Below are 15,241 nucleotides of genomic sequence, written 5' to 3'. Positions count from 1 at the left end.
GGATAGCATTGGAAATGTAAATGAGGAAAATACCTAATTAAAAAAAAAGATACAAATACCATCCAGATAGCCAAATGGAACCCATATTAATCAAAAAAAAAAAAAAGAAAGTACTTATATCTTATATACTGTGTATTTTTTTTTTTCTGTAGAGAGTGATAATGAACTCTCGAGTGGAACAGGTGATGTGTCAAAAGACTGTCCTGAGAAGATTCTCTATTCTTGGGGAGAATTGTTAGGAAGATGGTAAGAATTTTTTTATTAAAATATTTACCTGTATATACTTAGTGTTGATTTTTATATCAATTAAGAAAATTTAAAACTTTAATATTAAGAGCTATCTTAATATCCTTTAAGTTAATTAATATCCCTTAAGTTATTTACTTATTAATACATTTATAAATAGATTTATAAATACATTTATTAATGTGTTTGTATGCATGATTGTGTGTATGAGGGTGTGCATGTATGTTGTTAACAGTCCAACTTTGTGGATCCCGTCCTCTTCCACCTCCATGTATGTTTCAGGTGTCAAACTCAGGTCTCCAGGCTTGCACCGAAAGGGCCTTTACTAGCTGAATACACAGGCTCTTGATGTACTGAAAGATATAAAAATTAAAATGTGATTCCTAGCTGCCCTTCATGTTAGTCTGTCTAGATCTTCTCCTGTATGGGTTCTATTTAAGTTCCTTTCAGAAGTTATTTTTCATAACCCAAGTTTGAAGGCCAGGTGAAATGAACAAATTCCTGGAAAGATCTGGAATGTCAGAATTACTCGAATGCAATAATCTTTATGGTCTGGTATCTTTGAATTCATTTCTTTATTGAGGTGTTTTCCTTTCCTTTTTGAGAAAGTATTTCACTTAGCCAAGGTGACCTTGAATGTAGCCAATTATAACAAGAACTTCTGATTCTCCTTCCTCTGCCTACCAAATGCTACCTTACAGATGTGCCAGCATAAGGGCATTACAGATGTGCCAGCATAAGGGCATTACAGATGTGCCAGCATGAGGCATTACAGATGTGCCAGCATAAGGAGTTTGCAGTGCTGGGCCTTGTGCATTCTAGGCAGGTATTCTCTCAACTGAGATAAATATCTAACCCTGTTTCAAAAATTTTTTCTTAACAAAGAAATCCTTAAACCTAATTAGAAAATTCTACCAAATAGTTATAAAAGGTGAACTGTTAAGTTTTATGCAGTCTTTCTCAGAATATAGAAGGTAATTATTTTGAATTAATTTTATGACATTAGCATACACAGATCACAAAACCAAATTAAAATATTATGACAAACCATTGTCATATATGTCTAGTGAACATAAGGTTAAAAGTCTTCAACAATAGTAAGAATGTGTCAAAATAAGTGATTTATAAGGAAAAGAATAAAGCATAGCTAAATGCAGTTTATTCTGGGAAATTAAGTGTGCGGCAGCATTTGAAAATAAATTAGTAAGTTGCCATATCACTTGAAGAAAAAGAATACAATTATTTCAATAGATGCATTTAAAAACCTTTAAAAATCTTCATCACTTGTTAATGATATGACTCAGCAAACTAGGAATTCAGGGAGTTTTCACAGGTCTGTAATAGGCACCTATAAAATATAGCCATTATTGATTTTTTTGTTTATTTGTTTGTATTTTTTGCTTTTCATGATAGGATTTCTCTATGTAGCCCTGGCTGTCCTGAAACTCACTCTGCAGACCAGGGTGGCCTCAAACTGAGAGATCTACCAGCCTCTGTCTCCAGAATGCTGGGATTAATGGAGGAGCTAGAGAAAGTACCCAAGGAGCTAAAGGGATCTGCAGCCCTATAGGTGGAACAACATTATGAACTAACCAGTACCCTGGAGCTCTTGACTCTAGCTGCATATGTATCAAAAGATGGCCTAGTCGGCCATCACTGGAAAGAGAGGCCCATTGGACACCCAAACTTTATATGCCCCAGTACAGGAGAACGCCAGGGCCAAAAAGTGGGAGTGGGTGGGTAGGGGAGTGGGGGGGAGGGTATGGGGGACTTTTGGGATAGCATTGGAAATGTAAATGAGGAAAATACCTAATAAAAAATATTTTAAAAAAAGAGTGTGCAACTACCATGAGCCTGCACTGTTCTCTTTAAAATTGAAACCCTCAGACTGGAACAAAATAGGCATATTCACTTTGAGCATTCTCATTCACTTCATGTAATATTGGGGAGCTTTTAAAATATTATTATTTTTTGAAAAAATTTTTAACTTGAAAGATATTTCCTTCCCCCAACTCCTTCCAGGTCCTCTACCCGTCTCTACCTACCTACCTTTAAGTTCTTCTCAGAAAACAAACAAAAACCTAATTCAACAGAAAACCAAGAAAACAAAATAAAACACCGCCCAAAAGGAAAAAGAAAACACTGGGCTATAACCAAATAAAAGCACAGACAAAAGTGTTTGGAGTCTGGAAGAGCAGTCAGTGCTCTTACCTGCTGAGCCATCTCTCTAGCCCATTTGTTTGGTTTGTATGTACATTTTTAATAATTGCATTATATATCTGTCTTGTTTAAGGGAAGCCATGTGATTGGTTGTCTCTTTCTGATAGCTGCATTTAGTGTCCATCTAAACCATGGATATATGTTGTCATATTTTTACTAGAAATATTGAAAGCATTGTTTAGTTTAACAAATTACTTTTGGATCTTTGAGATGACTCGGCAGGTAAAGGTACTTGGTATTCGAGCCTGAGTACCTGAATTTGGTCCTTGGAAGGGGAGAACCCACTCCACAGAATCGTTCTCTTGAGTTTTACTTGTATACACACCCCGCTTGCACAATAATGATAAAATATCTTTTTAAAAATTATTCATACTTTTCCTGGTCATATATATTATTACTATTTGGCTTAATATCCATTATTTATTGTCTATTAAGCAAGTAGGTAATAGAGTTTTAATGCAGTTTTATTCTATGAAACCCAGCAAAGTAAAGCTGTTAATCCTTGATAGTATAAGTTATCCAATTTTCTAAAAATATTAACCTATAAGATAATGTCTAGATTTTTAATGGCAGAGAATAAATGATTTTCACTAAACTTTATGAAACAAATGCTTGTATGTAGAATCAGGTAGAAGTAGAATGTTAGCTGAATTAAATTATTTATCATAGTAAACATGTTTATTGGGATTGTTGATTATTAACTTCAATAGATATGTATATCCATATGCATATATGACTATTGATATGACTTCAACTTTCAAAATCCTCAGTAAATCATTATATACATTCTGATCTAACAGATTATTTAATCAAGCTTATTTCTTTCATTCTGCCTATAAAGCTAGAAACGTATTGTAAAGGACGCATGTATGTTAGGAGGCTCTTGCAGAGTGTAAGGGTGTAAAATTAATGTCAGTAGAGTGTAAATATCATAAGTGTGCCAGAAGCTGAGCAAATAAGATCTTTTAGATGTGATGATGTGCCAGGAATGAATTCAGATGATGAGTGCTATCAATGGTAACAACTAGATTTTTAGTCTGGATAGATTATGGTGGTAATCACTGGAGTTGAGGTAATCTTGGAAAACAATCAGATTTTGAGAGAAGACAGTTCAGATTGTGCCTTTGCTGATTTTAGGGTGCTGTTGATTCCCCAGGTACCTGAAAGACATTGCAAAGGTAATAATGCCTACAAACAAGACAGTAAAAGAATTAGCTCACTGGTGACAAGAGTGGAGAAGCAATCATTGATGGTGCTTGAGGGATGGATAAGAACTAGGTTTTATCCTTGATCCTTAGGAAAGCAGCAAAGGATCAAGTATATGAGTGGTCAACACTGAAAGGATTGAAAATACCTTGAGATGTAAATGAATGGAATGATTAATATTTTTTTTAAAAAGACATAAGGAAAAAAAGACCTGGGGGAATCAAAGGGAGAAGCAGAATTGGGAGGTCGAGAAAGGATAATTTATTAAAACTTTCTTTGTTTGTAAACACTTCATGATATCTCATAACCCATATGCCAAAGTCAAAAGTTAATTTTTGCTTTCTTTTTTTATTGGATATTTTATTTATTTACAATTCAGTTATTATTGCCTTTCCCAGTTCCTGCCTCTCCCCCGAAACCCTCTATCCCATCCCTCTCCTCCTACTTCTATGAGGGTGTACCCCTACCCACCCATCCACCCACTCCTGCCTCCCTACCCTCTCATTCCCTTACACTGGAGCATCCAGCCTTAACAGGACCAAGGGCCTTTTCTCCCATTGATTCCCTACAAGGCCATCCTCTGCTATATATATGGCTGGAGCCATGGGTCCCTGCATGTGTGCTCCTTGGTTGGTGGTTTAGACCCTGGGAGCTTTGGTTGGTTGATATTGTTATTCTTCCTATGGGGTTGCAAAGCCCTTCAGCTCCTTAAGTTCTTTCTCTAATTCTTCCATTGGGGACCGTGTGATTAGCTCAGTGGTTGGCTGCAAGCTTCTGCATTTCTATATGTCAGGCTTTGGCAGAGCTTCTCAGCAGACAGCTATATCAGGCAGCAGAGTCTCGGGATATAAAATTAACTCGAACAAATCAGTAGCCTTCCTCTACTTAAAGGTTAAACAGGCTGAGAAAGAAATTAGTAAAACGACACACTTCACAATAGTCACAAGTAATATTATATACCTTGGTGTGACTCTAACCAAGCAAGTGAAAGGTCCGTATGACAAGAACTTCAAGTCTCTGAAGAAAGAAATCGAAGATCTCAGAAGATGGAAAGATCTCCCATGCTCATGGATTGATTGGCAGGATTAATATAATAAAAATGGCCATCTTGCTGAAAGCAATCTACAGAGACAGTGCAATCCCCACCAAAATTCCAACTTAGTTCTTCATAGAGTTAGAGCAATTTGCAAATAACAAAAAACCCAGGATAGGGAAAAAATATTCTCAGCAATAAAGGAACTTCTGGGGGAATCACCATCCCTGACCTCAAGCTGTATTACAGAGCAATAGTGATAAAAGCTGCCTGATACTGTTACAGAGACAGGGGGAAGATCAGTGAAATAGAACTGAAGGCCCAGAAATGAACTCACACATCTATGGTCACTTGATCTATCTTTCTTTCTTTCTTTCTTTCTTTCTTTCTTTCTTTCTTTCTTTCTTTCTTTCTTTCTTTCTTTCTTTCTTTTCTTTTCTTTTTTTTTTTTAAAGATTTATTTATTTATTATATGTAAGTACACTGTAGTTGTCTTCAGACACTCCAGAAGAGGGAGTCAGATCTTGTTACAGATGGTTGTGAGCCACCATGTGGTTGCTGGGATTTGAACTCCGGATCTTTGGAAGAGCAGTCGGGTGCTCTTACCCACTGAGCCATCTCACCAGCCCTCTTTCTTTCCTTCTTTCTTTCTTTCTTTCTTTCTTTCTTTCTTTCTTTCTTTCTTTCTTTCTTTCTAAATATGAGAGCACAAATTTATTTTTAGAGATGTCATTTTTCAATGTTATGTCAAAATTGGATATTTTTCACTAAACCTCTGAAACAATTCATTTGGACAGTGGCAGCATTTAAATTCAGGTATAAATAGTGGATATAAAAAGAATAATTAAAGTATGTTTCAAACTATTTTTGATTTATAAAAACATTCTAACCATAGCCTATACATATCCTTTTTAAAAACATTTTTACTTAATCTTTTTTTTTTTTTTTTACATTCCAGATTTTATCCCCCTCCTGGTCCACCCTCTGACTGTTCCATATTCCATACACACCCCTATGTCTCCTTGAGGATGTCCCTACCCCCTAGCCCCCACTCCACCTGACTTCTCCACTCCCTGGGACCTCCAGTCTCTTGAGGGTTAGGTGCATCTTCTCTGACTGAGCCAGCACTCAGCAGTCCTCTGCTGTATATGTTTTGGGGCCTCATATCAGCTGGTGTATGATGCCTGGTTGGTAGTCCAGTGTTTGAGATCTCAGGGATCCAGGTTAATTTAAAAAGAGAGAGAATACCTACTGAAGTCAGTGCCATGGGCATATGCCATGGATTAATTGAGTGAGAACCTTTTAGCAAGGGACAGAGTGGTCTTGCTAAACTGAATTGAAAAGGGGGTGTGGGGGATAGAGTATAGAGTGAGTATGGGTGGGCTCAGAAACATAGGCTTTATCTGCAGTCTTTATCTGCAGGTATGTGTCTGAATTGTTACAGATAATGCTTTACTAACATGAAGCATGTACTATATTTAATGACATTGAATCCCTCTTCTGTAACTTTATACATTATATGATTCATACTTCATAGTATTTTCCTTCAAATTCAAGGAAATTTAAATGTACTTAAACCTTTTTGTACTCACATGGTTGCTTTTAATTAGCTTAGTCTTTTACCTAGGGAATCCATAAATTTAACTACCTTCAAACCATATGTTTTTCTGATCCAAAGTATATTCAGAGACTTATATTGAATTATAAAAAAAAACAAACATGGTTTTATAAACTATCTGAGTTCTTATGGCATACTGTTTTTAAGTAGTCCCAGGCTCTATTGGATAATAAAAACAGAGCTTCAAGAAAGTTCCAGGCATCATATAGTTTACTCAATTATTATTTTTTCAAGACTGGTTAGTACTTTTCTATGTGTCATATTTTGTGGAAGACATTAAGTCTGCTAGCTTAAGTTAACTAAAATTAGATCTTATGTAAATATATAAAGACACTTCAAAGAATTAAAGCTAATTTTATTATCTATTTTATATTTATATAAATAACAGTTGTGTAAATATATTAATATATTTATATAAGTATAAATATATTATTAACATCTATAAAAATTTTAGCATCAGTGAAATAATTTTAAAAATATCAAAATTAAAGGACTTTCTAATATATTAAGTGCATACATATAAACTATATATGTTCTTCTAAATTCATATATGTTTAAAAGCAGGTAAAAAGTAGTGTGTATCTAGAATAACATCTATAAAGTATTTTGAATCCCGATTTTTTTCTCTTAGCAGCATATCTTCTTCTATAGTGTTAATTTTTTCATGTACTAAGTCTTTCTACTTCATTTTGATCTGAACTCATCAGTTTTACCAGTTTTCATTTTCTATCTCTCCCAATCCCCTCCTCACAGGTGTTTAGCTCAATAAAAGTGGAATGGTCATAAATCTAATGATTTGCACAAAATCCTGATGTGAGAAGTTTGCTTTAACTTATTATATATGTTCAGAACATTACGATTTTCTCCAGAGATATCTAGATTAGTTCAACATGTTAGAAACAAAAAGCTTTTGAACATATTTTCAGAGGAAGATGCCAAAACTTCGGTCTGGGCTGGTGATAGAAGGGTGTGCATAATTTGGAGAAGTATGTGGGATACCAATTATGTAAAACAGACATATGGATTCCATAACTTTTCAGTTTTAAAACTTGAAATTAGAGCCTGGCGTGCTAGTTCAAATTGGGATACATTGTCAGGCTTTGGATTTGGGTGATTGCATCAGGGTCAGCTCTAGGACATAGTGAGCAAGAAATGAGAAATGTCAGAGCAAAAAGGCCTCGACCATAGCTCTGTGTCAGGAAAGAGGTGAGGCATGGACTTATATTCATGAGGCTGGAACTGTAATTCAGTTTCTTGACCAGATGGCTATTGATGGTTATAGCATAGCTACTATGCGATCGTTGGCTTTAGAGAACAGATGCTTGCCTTTTTTCTGATTATAAACAGCCCTTGAGAAAATGGTAAGACTGATAAGCATAAGCTGTCGCTTCAGCAAGACGCAGTTGTTTTGGTGTTTTAAGGAAAGAGTATGGCGTCACTTTAGGGAGTACTAGTAGTTCAGATAGGCCAGCAAGACAAATCTTCACGAGGAACTCTCTTCCCATAAGGTTAACCTTGGGTATTTTAAATCTAGATGGTTCTTTGTGCTCACGTTCACGTGGAAACAGAATGTTCCAAATTAGGTGGACAAAACAGGTAGCTTCCAAGACAGTACTTGGGTCAGGATTTGGGGACTGTAAGAAACTGAGGTTTGCATATTTCATTCCGATAATGTAGGACTTAAGATTTTCATTTGCTCAGTTCAGTCTGACCATAAAGAAGTCGATAGTGTTAAGGTGTGAAAGGCTTATGATTCACTTTCAGCATCTCCAGTCATTCTCTGGCAACACACTTAAGTCTTAAGGGACTTAAATGGTTCTTTTTTATGTTGAATATAAACAAAAGCCAAATACATGATCATCATATGGAAATTGAAAACTATAAATGATACGTGAAAAAACTTTCCCTGCAAATGGAATAAAGTGGTTCAACAAAATATAGGATGGAATAGAGAAAATAGTTAAACATGTCACCATGGCTTAAGCACTACTTTTGGTCAGTGCTCTCAGTGTTCCCAATGCCCTCAGTGTTCCCAGTCAATTTTCTTTTCATCCAGGCTTATATTTTTTTTCCCATTGGATATTTTATTTATTTATATTCAGATGTTATTCTGTTTCCCGGTTCCCCCTCCAGAACCCCCCTCTCCCATCCTCCCTCCCCCTGCTTCTATGAGTTTGCTCCCCCACCCGCCCACCCACTCACACCTCCCCGCCCAGGTGTTCCCCTACACTAGGGCATGGAGTCTTCCCAGGCTAGACTTATACTTTTACAAATAAACTAATAAATATTACTTCCATAGCAACAGAAGTTCAGGACATGGATTGTGAATGGTTTATTTTCTTCTTTTCTCAGGCACAATAAACTTGGTGACCGACCAAAAGGACTATTCACCTTGGTAAAGAGTGGTGTTCCTGAGGCACTGAGGGCAGAAGTATGGCAACTATTAGCAGGATGCCATGAAAACCAGGAAATGCTGGATAAATACCGAATCCTTATCACAAAGGTAGAAAATTCTAATAACATTTTTATGAAGAAACATCAAATTCTGTTTTGAAAGCTCTACTAACCTACTAGTGTCTTGAACTTAAAAAAAATCTACTAGTGGCATGGTGTCAGTACTTTATTTGATTCTGAACACTTGCTAGATTGTGGTAAATAGTGCCTATAATAGTTTTGAGTACTTCATACCTGGTTTCATTGTAAAATTCTGATGTAGAAAAAACTTGAAGTAATAAAATTGATGCTCTAAAGGATTTGCTAATAAACTTGCTTAGGAAATATTAAGTTACACAAAGTTGACATAAGATAAAGGAGCATTGCCTCCAATATGCTTATAAGATATAGTTTAGTAACAGAACTTGTAGAAGCTGAAAGAAAGAAAATGTTGTATCATAACTGAAGTTTAGGCTTGTCGAGAAAGTTTCTGCTGATGTTTGTTCACCATGATTGACTTCTAGTTGGTCTGCATTTCTTTGACAGTTAACAAAAGAGCCAGCCCTGACATACAGCTAGCCCAACCCCATATCAAACTACATGTCTCTATTGTGCAGCTCATGGGGGCAGTGGGTGACATTCATCATTAAGTCCTTGTCTCCCATTAAGTCTGTTGGTTTGAATAGGAATGGCCCTGATGCACTCATGTGAATGAGTGCTTGGCACATAGCGTCTGGCACTATTTTCATGTGTATTCTTGTTGTAGTAGGTGTGGCCTTGTTGGGGGAAGTGTGTCTCTGGGGGTGGGCTTTGAGATCTCATAAACTCAATTGTAGCCAGTGTGACCCAGTCTCCTTCTGCTGCCTGTAGATCCAGATGTAGAACTCTCAGTTCTTTCTCCAGCACCATGTCTGTCTGGGATGTGCTTAAGAAATAATTATGGCAGTATCTTTGTTGTAAAATCTCCCATCTGCCCAAGTGGCTAGACTTGTGGTTCCCTACCATGTTTAAAGTATAACTTGGGGTGTGACCTGAAGGTGGCAGCCTATGTAGAATGCATAAGTTTAAGGTGTATATAAGTTAGTAAGATCTATCCGTGGTTACCCTCAATTAGTAGCTGATGAAATAAGTCTTATACAACTTAGCAAAATGGAATAGTGTAGCCTTTGTCTCAAGTTTGGCCAACTCAGTATCTCCCTCTTTATCTCTCTCTCCTTTCCCATCTGTTTTTTTGGGACAGGGTTTCTTTATGTAACAGGTTTGGCTGTCCTGGAACTTGCTTTGTAAACCAGGCTGGCTTCGAACTCACAGAGATCGACCTGCCTCTGCCTCACACATGCTGGGATTAAAGACATGCGCCACCAGGCCCTGCTTCTCTTTCTCTCTTTTGAAATATAACATTAAACATAGAACAGAAACCATGAGACAAGCTGACAAATGATGTGTATGTCAAACAGGGCATGGTTAGGAAAATTGGCATTTCAAAGTCTGTTTAATGAAGGATCTAAGTTACTTGAACATTGGTAGAACTGAAAGAGCAAAGTGGTGATAAAGGTTTTAGCTTGCCACCAGCTGATCCAGAGACCAGGAAGCTACTGTTTCTGCTAGCGGAAAAAACAAAAACAAAATGAAACTACAACACAACACAACACAAGAAAAAGATCATCCCAAAATATGCAGGCAACTGATTGAGAATGACATGCCTAGGGCAAAGCTAAAGCTTTACCTTTGGTGAAACTCTTACCTGCTGGAGTGCTGCAGACCCTCTGGGTCCCTTTGTCTGCATGGACAGGGTCTCTGGTCACCGGTGGGCAAGGCATCGGCGGGTGACAGACAGACCAACATGCGAGATTGTGTAGAATCTGAATGTATTCTCACAAAGTGAACACCAGTTTTATATAGTACAGAAAATAAAAGGGGTAGGAAGTCACAGCAGGCAAAGTACATTGAAGTTACCTGACACAAAACAAAGGAATGACTTCAAAAGGATTTACAGGAACCAGGTAAATGTTTACAGTACAGATAAAGCAGTCCTGCCTAGGGTCAGCTTAGTGACAGGTAAGGATCTCACACCCTAGTGCTATTCCTTTGAGCCTTGTAAAGACTAGCACCAGGGGGTTCTGCTCTTAGCAGACCTTCTCATGAATAATGCAATACCACAACCCCCCTATTTCCTAGGCTTTGCTAAATTCTTATATGAGTGTAACTTAAGCATCTGGAGAATCTCCATTTGTCAGAAGAATTCACCAACTTGCTTCTAATATGCAATGTAGCCTGTACTGAAGATTTCTATCTCAGTGGGATTCCCTGGCTCTTACAAGGTAAACACTGCAGACTAGCCGCGAGCTGTTGGCTCCATCTTTTGTAATGCTTAATTAGTTACTGAATAGGTAACTTCCTTACTGCATTTCTGCCGGATTCCAAGATCTTTGGCTTCTGGAACCTTGGAACACTGGTGAAGGCTCTGGCTATGTCAGAATTCAATCTTAAAAGGCACTTATAATAAGATAATACTAAAAGAGAGCATGTGGATCCATACACCAGACTAATGCGGGGATAGGGTATGAGTATATGGGTTAATGAGAACGCCAAAGCTCCAGGAGGTGAGTTTCCATGAAACTCTTTGCCTTGTGAGTGCTTCTAGGCTTCTCAGCCTGTCAAGCAGACTTCACTGGAGTGTGTGTGTAGGACTGGAGAGAGATCATGTGGCCTTCCCTTTCTCCATTCTTCACTGGCTGAAAGTAACTCACAGCCAGAACTACAGGAGAAAGGCAACTTGGGAAATGAAGTTCCTCTGCTTCCAAATATCTTTCATTCATCATATTCAATAATAATTTTTTTTTTTTTTTTTGCTACTCAGTATCTTGATCTAGAAGTCTTCCTGAAAGCTGTAAAAAGATCAACATTTTATCACAGGAAGTTTTAAATGATATTGTGGTACATTATCTTATATCCTTCTCAAAGTTTGAAATCTTGGTAGAAGAAAGGTTGTAGTAGTACCTACTGCCTCATGAATAGTCATCAGAAGAACATAATGTGCTGCTTATATGGAAACATGATCTAGTATCATATCACTGTATATAGACATGTATGATCAATAACAGTTTTTATGAGAACAAATTTCTAATATGTGTATACATTTTTTACTATGCATAAGTGCTACCATACTAAGATATTATGGATAATTCATAAGATGCAGAAATTTAGACGTTATAAAGGTTAAAAATGAAAATACTTGCTTTAAAATATACTACAAAGTAGCATTCAATACTAAATATGTGTTTAACTTTTGTAATTATTCCACTGAGATAGCTGTCATATAACATAAAATTTGTCATTTAAAGATTAACAACTCAGCTTTTATTATATTTACTATGTTTTATTATATTCACTATGCTTAAATTTCAGTACTCTATAATTTCAGAATATTTCTGAGGTTGTTGGGATCAAAGCCTGGGCCCTCACATTCCTAAAAACTTAGGCTCAGTGTCTCATCTTCCACTGGCCAATTAAAGAAACTGTAATAGTGGGAAGCAGAGAAGAAGAGAGACCGGTATGAGTATACTGGGCAAGGAACAGAGAAGTCCACTGACCTTCAGAGTCCATCTTCAGGGGCCTGACATGGCATTTGAGTTCAAACAGAGAAGCTATGTAAACTAAGCTATCTATCTAGTGACCCACCATTCTCTCAGCTCCTGGCTCTTGCATGATGTTATGACAAGGTGTTAGAACAGTGTGGAATCTCTTCCTGGGAGTTTTCTCTCTGGCTTGCATCAGTGCTCCAGTCTTTTCCTTTTCCCAGGTTCTGGGCAAATTCCAATGTATTGGATTAGATTGTCCTAATGCTCAATGGAGGGGACATTAAGAGTGGCTTCATGGTGGCCAGGAAGACTTCAGGATCATTTCTGTCATTCCCCACGTAAACACCATATCTGTTAGGAACATCTGATAGCTTCCTTCTTCCCCCTTTCCTGACCTACATTCTGTAGCTGTAGATTCCCCCACTCTATTTTTTTTTGAATGTGCTTCTGTATGGAGAATCATCGATATGGGCCATTATTTATTTACTTATTTGCATATTATGAAGCAGAAATTTGAAATTTATTTCTAAATCAATTTAAAAAAATAAAATATCATTTTATTATATCTGAAAAAGACTATAGAAAGTAGAAGAGTAGATGTGTTTTTAGTCGTTACTGCCAAATATGCTACTAAATTTAGGCTAGGAAATTATTTTTCTTGTGCTTTATTTCTCTCTCTCTTTCTCTCTCTCTCACTCTCTTTTTCTCCCCTCCCCTCCCCTCCCCTCCTCTCCCCTCCCCTCTCTCCCTCTCTCCCTCTCCCTCCCCCCTGTTTTCCTGGTTCTCCCTCTTTCCCCTTCCCATTTCCCCCCTTCCCCCTCTCCCCTCCCCTCTCTGTCTCTTTTTCTTAGGGATGTCTGGGTAACAATGCAAGCATCCATTTCATGTGTCTACCATTCATCTGCATTTCCAATCTTTTTAAGTGTTCTTTTTTTTTTCATGATTTTTTTCTGTGCATTGTTGTTTCTTTTGCATGTATATCTGTATGAGGATGTTGCATCTCCTGGAAATGGAGTTACAGATAGTTGTGAGCTGCCAGGTGGGTGCTGGGAATTGAACCCAGGACCTCTGGAAGAGCAGCCAGTGCTCTTAACTACTGAGCCATCTCTCCATCCCCTTTAAGCACTCTTATGAATAAAGCACTCTTGATGCATATTTTATCAATTTATTCCCAAATCTCTGTAACTCTCTATACAAGTTTTAAATGTACAAATTTAGGTTACTGAGTATGGCAATGTAAGAAGTTTTGTGATTGTTGGGGAGGGCTGTTAATTCAGGAAAGTATTTTCCTGTGTGCTGTGCAGAAGTCTGAAACCTTAAATCAGGAACCTTTCTTTGCTCTCTGTCTTTTATTTTCTGAGAAAGGGTCTTCACTGCACTGGCCAGTTTTATGTCAACTTGACACAAGTTAGAGTCATCAGATAGGAGGAAGTCTCAGTTGAGAAAAAGCTTCCATAAGACCTGGTATAGGCAAGCCCATTCTAGAGAGTGCCATCCCGAGGTCTTGGATTTTATAAGGAAGTAGGTTGAGCAAGCCATAAAGAGCAAGCTAGTAAGCATTTGTTCCTCCATTGCCTCTGCATCTGCTTCTCCTGCCAAACTCCTGCCCTGTGTGAGTTCCTATCCTGACTTCCTTTGATGATGAACAGTTATATCATAGTTTAAGCCAGATAAACCCTTTCTTCCCCACCTTGCTTCTTGGTCATGGTGTTTCATCACAGCAATAGTAAGACACCAGACATGGAGCTTGCCAATTTGTCTAGACTTGCTACCCTGGAAAGTCTCTAGACAGTACCAGCCTCCATCCCCAAGTCTTGGGATCACAGGGACACAGGGTCATGATCGTCCTTTTACATGGACACTGGGAATCAACACTGAAGCTCTCATGCTCATGTATTAAATAGTTTATCCAGTGAATTTCCTCCCTATCCCAAGATGTTTTATAATAATGCACACATACAAATAGTTTCCAGCAATCAAGTCATATAGTGATGTTTATACTACCAGATGTTTCAAATAGATTTCTTTAGGATCTTCTTCACAATGTAGTTGCTTCATCATTAATTTACATAACAGCAATTTTTCTTGAAGGAACAAACAGATCAACTGTTTATTTCTTTAAAATATGTGGTGCCTTTCAACACTGTATTCTTAAGACACTTGGCCATTTTATGAGGGTTAAATAAGGATTAATTCACTTATTCTAACATGTGAAAACTGCCAAAATATATTTTGAGAGTAAAGCCATGAGAATTACAATTATTTCACCGTGAGTGTGCAGATTCCACAAGTTCAGGTTGCCTCTAGAACCACAATGCAGTCTGTAGCCATCACAGCAGAAGCCCATTAAGACCTCAGTTTCAGGTCACAGCAAGTGTTAGTGTAATCATGATCTTTGTGTGGTTGTTTTGTTTTGTTTTTTTTAACAAAAACAAATAGAACATAAGTCATTTTTACATATATGCCAATAAACTATATGATATCACCTACATAAAGACTTCTAATCTTTTTAAATGATTTGGTTTATTATTATTTCTAATTGTGTGTACATGTACATACCTGTATGTGGGTATGTGCATATGAGTTCAGATGCTGTTACAGGCTGAACATTACGTCTCTGGAGTTGGAGTTACAGCACTTGTGAGCCACTCTGTGTGGATCCCTGGTCTTTTGGACGAGTAGTCTGCTGCTCTTAACCAATGAACCCTCCCTCTGGGATTAAATGTCCCCAGTTTGACTTTTAGTGAAGAAGAAAGAGAGAAGAGATACTGGGTAGATGCCTACCTTGCTTAATGCTGCTTGTACCTTGCTTGCTGCTTGTAATGTGGCAGTATTTGAAATTTGTTACAGAATATTTTATTAAAAATATACATAATATTTATGGCTTATTTTTAGAATGGTAAA

General features: G+C 37.3%; 1 protein-coding gene across 2 annotated transcripts in view; it reads left to right on the top strand.

The window, feature by feature from the left end:
* Rabgap1l (RAB GTPase activating protein 1 like) overlaps positions 1–15,241 on the top strand; it is a 551,913-nt gene that overhangs the window by 139,274 nt on the left and 397,398 nt on the right. For both annotated transcript variants that reach the window (XM_021173796.2, XM_021173811.2), the window contains exons 12-13: positions 153–246; positions 8,676–8,826. In XM_021173796.2, the coding sequence (XP_021029455.1) occupies positions 153–246; positions 8,676–8,826 (245 nt within the window). The remainder of the gene's footprint in view (positions 1–152; positions 247–8,675; positions 8,827–15,241) is intronic.

This window comes from Mus caroli, chromosome 1 (assembly GCF_900094665.2).
Source record: "Mus caroli chromosome 1, CAROLI_EIJ_v1.1, whole genome shotgun sequence".
Lineage (NCBI taxonomy): Eukaryota > Metazoa > Chordata > Mammalia > Rodentia > Muridae > Mus > Mus caroli.
This window is presented reverse-complemented; position numbering and strand designations above follow the sequence as displayed.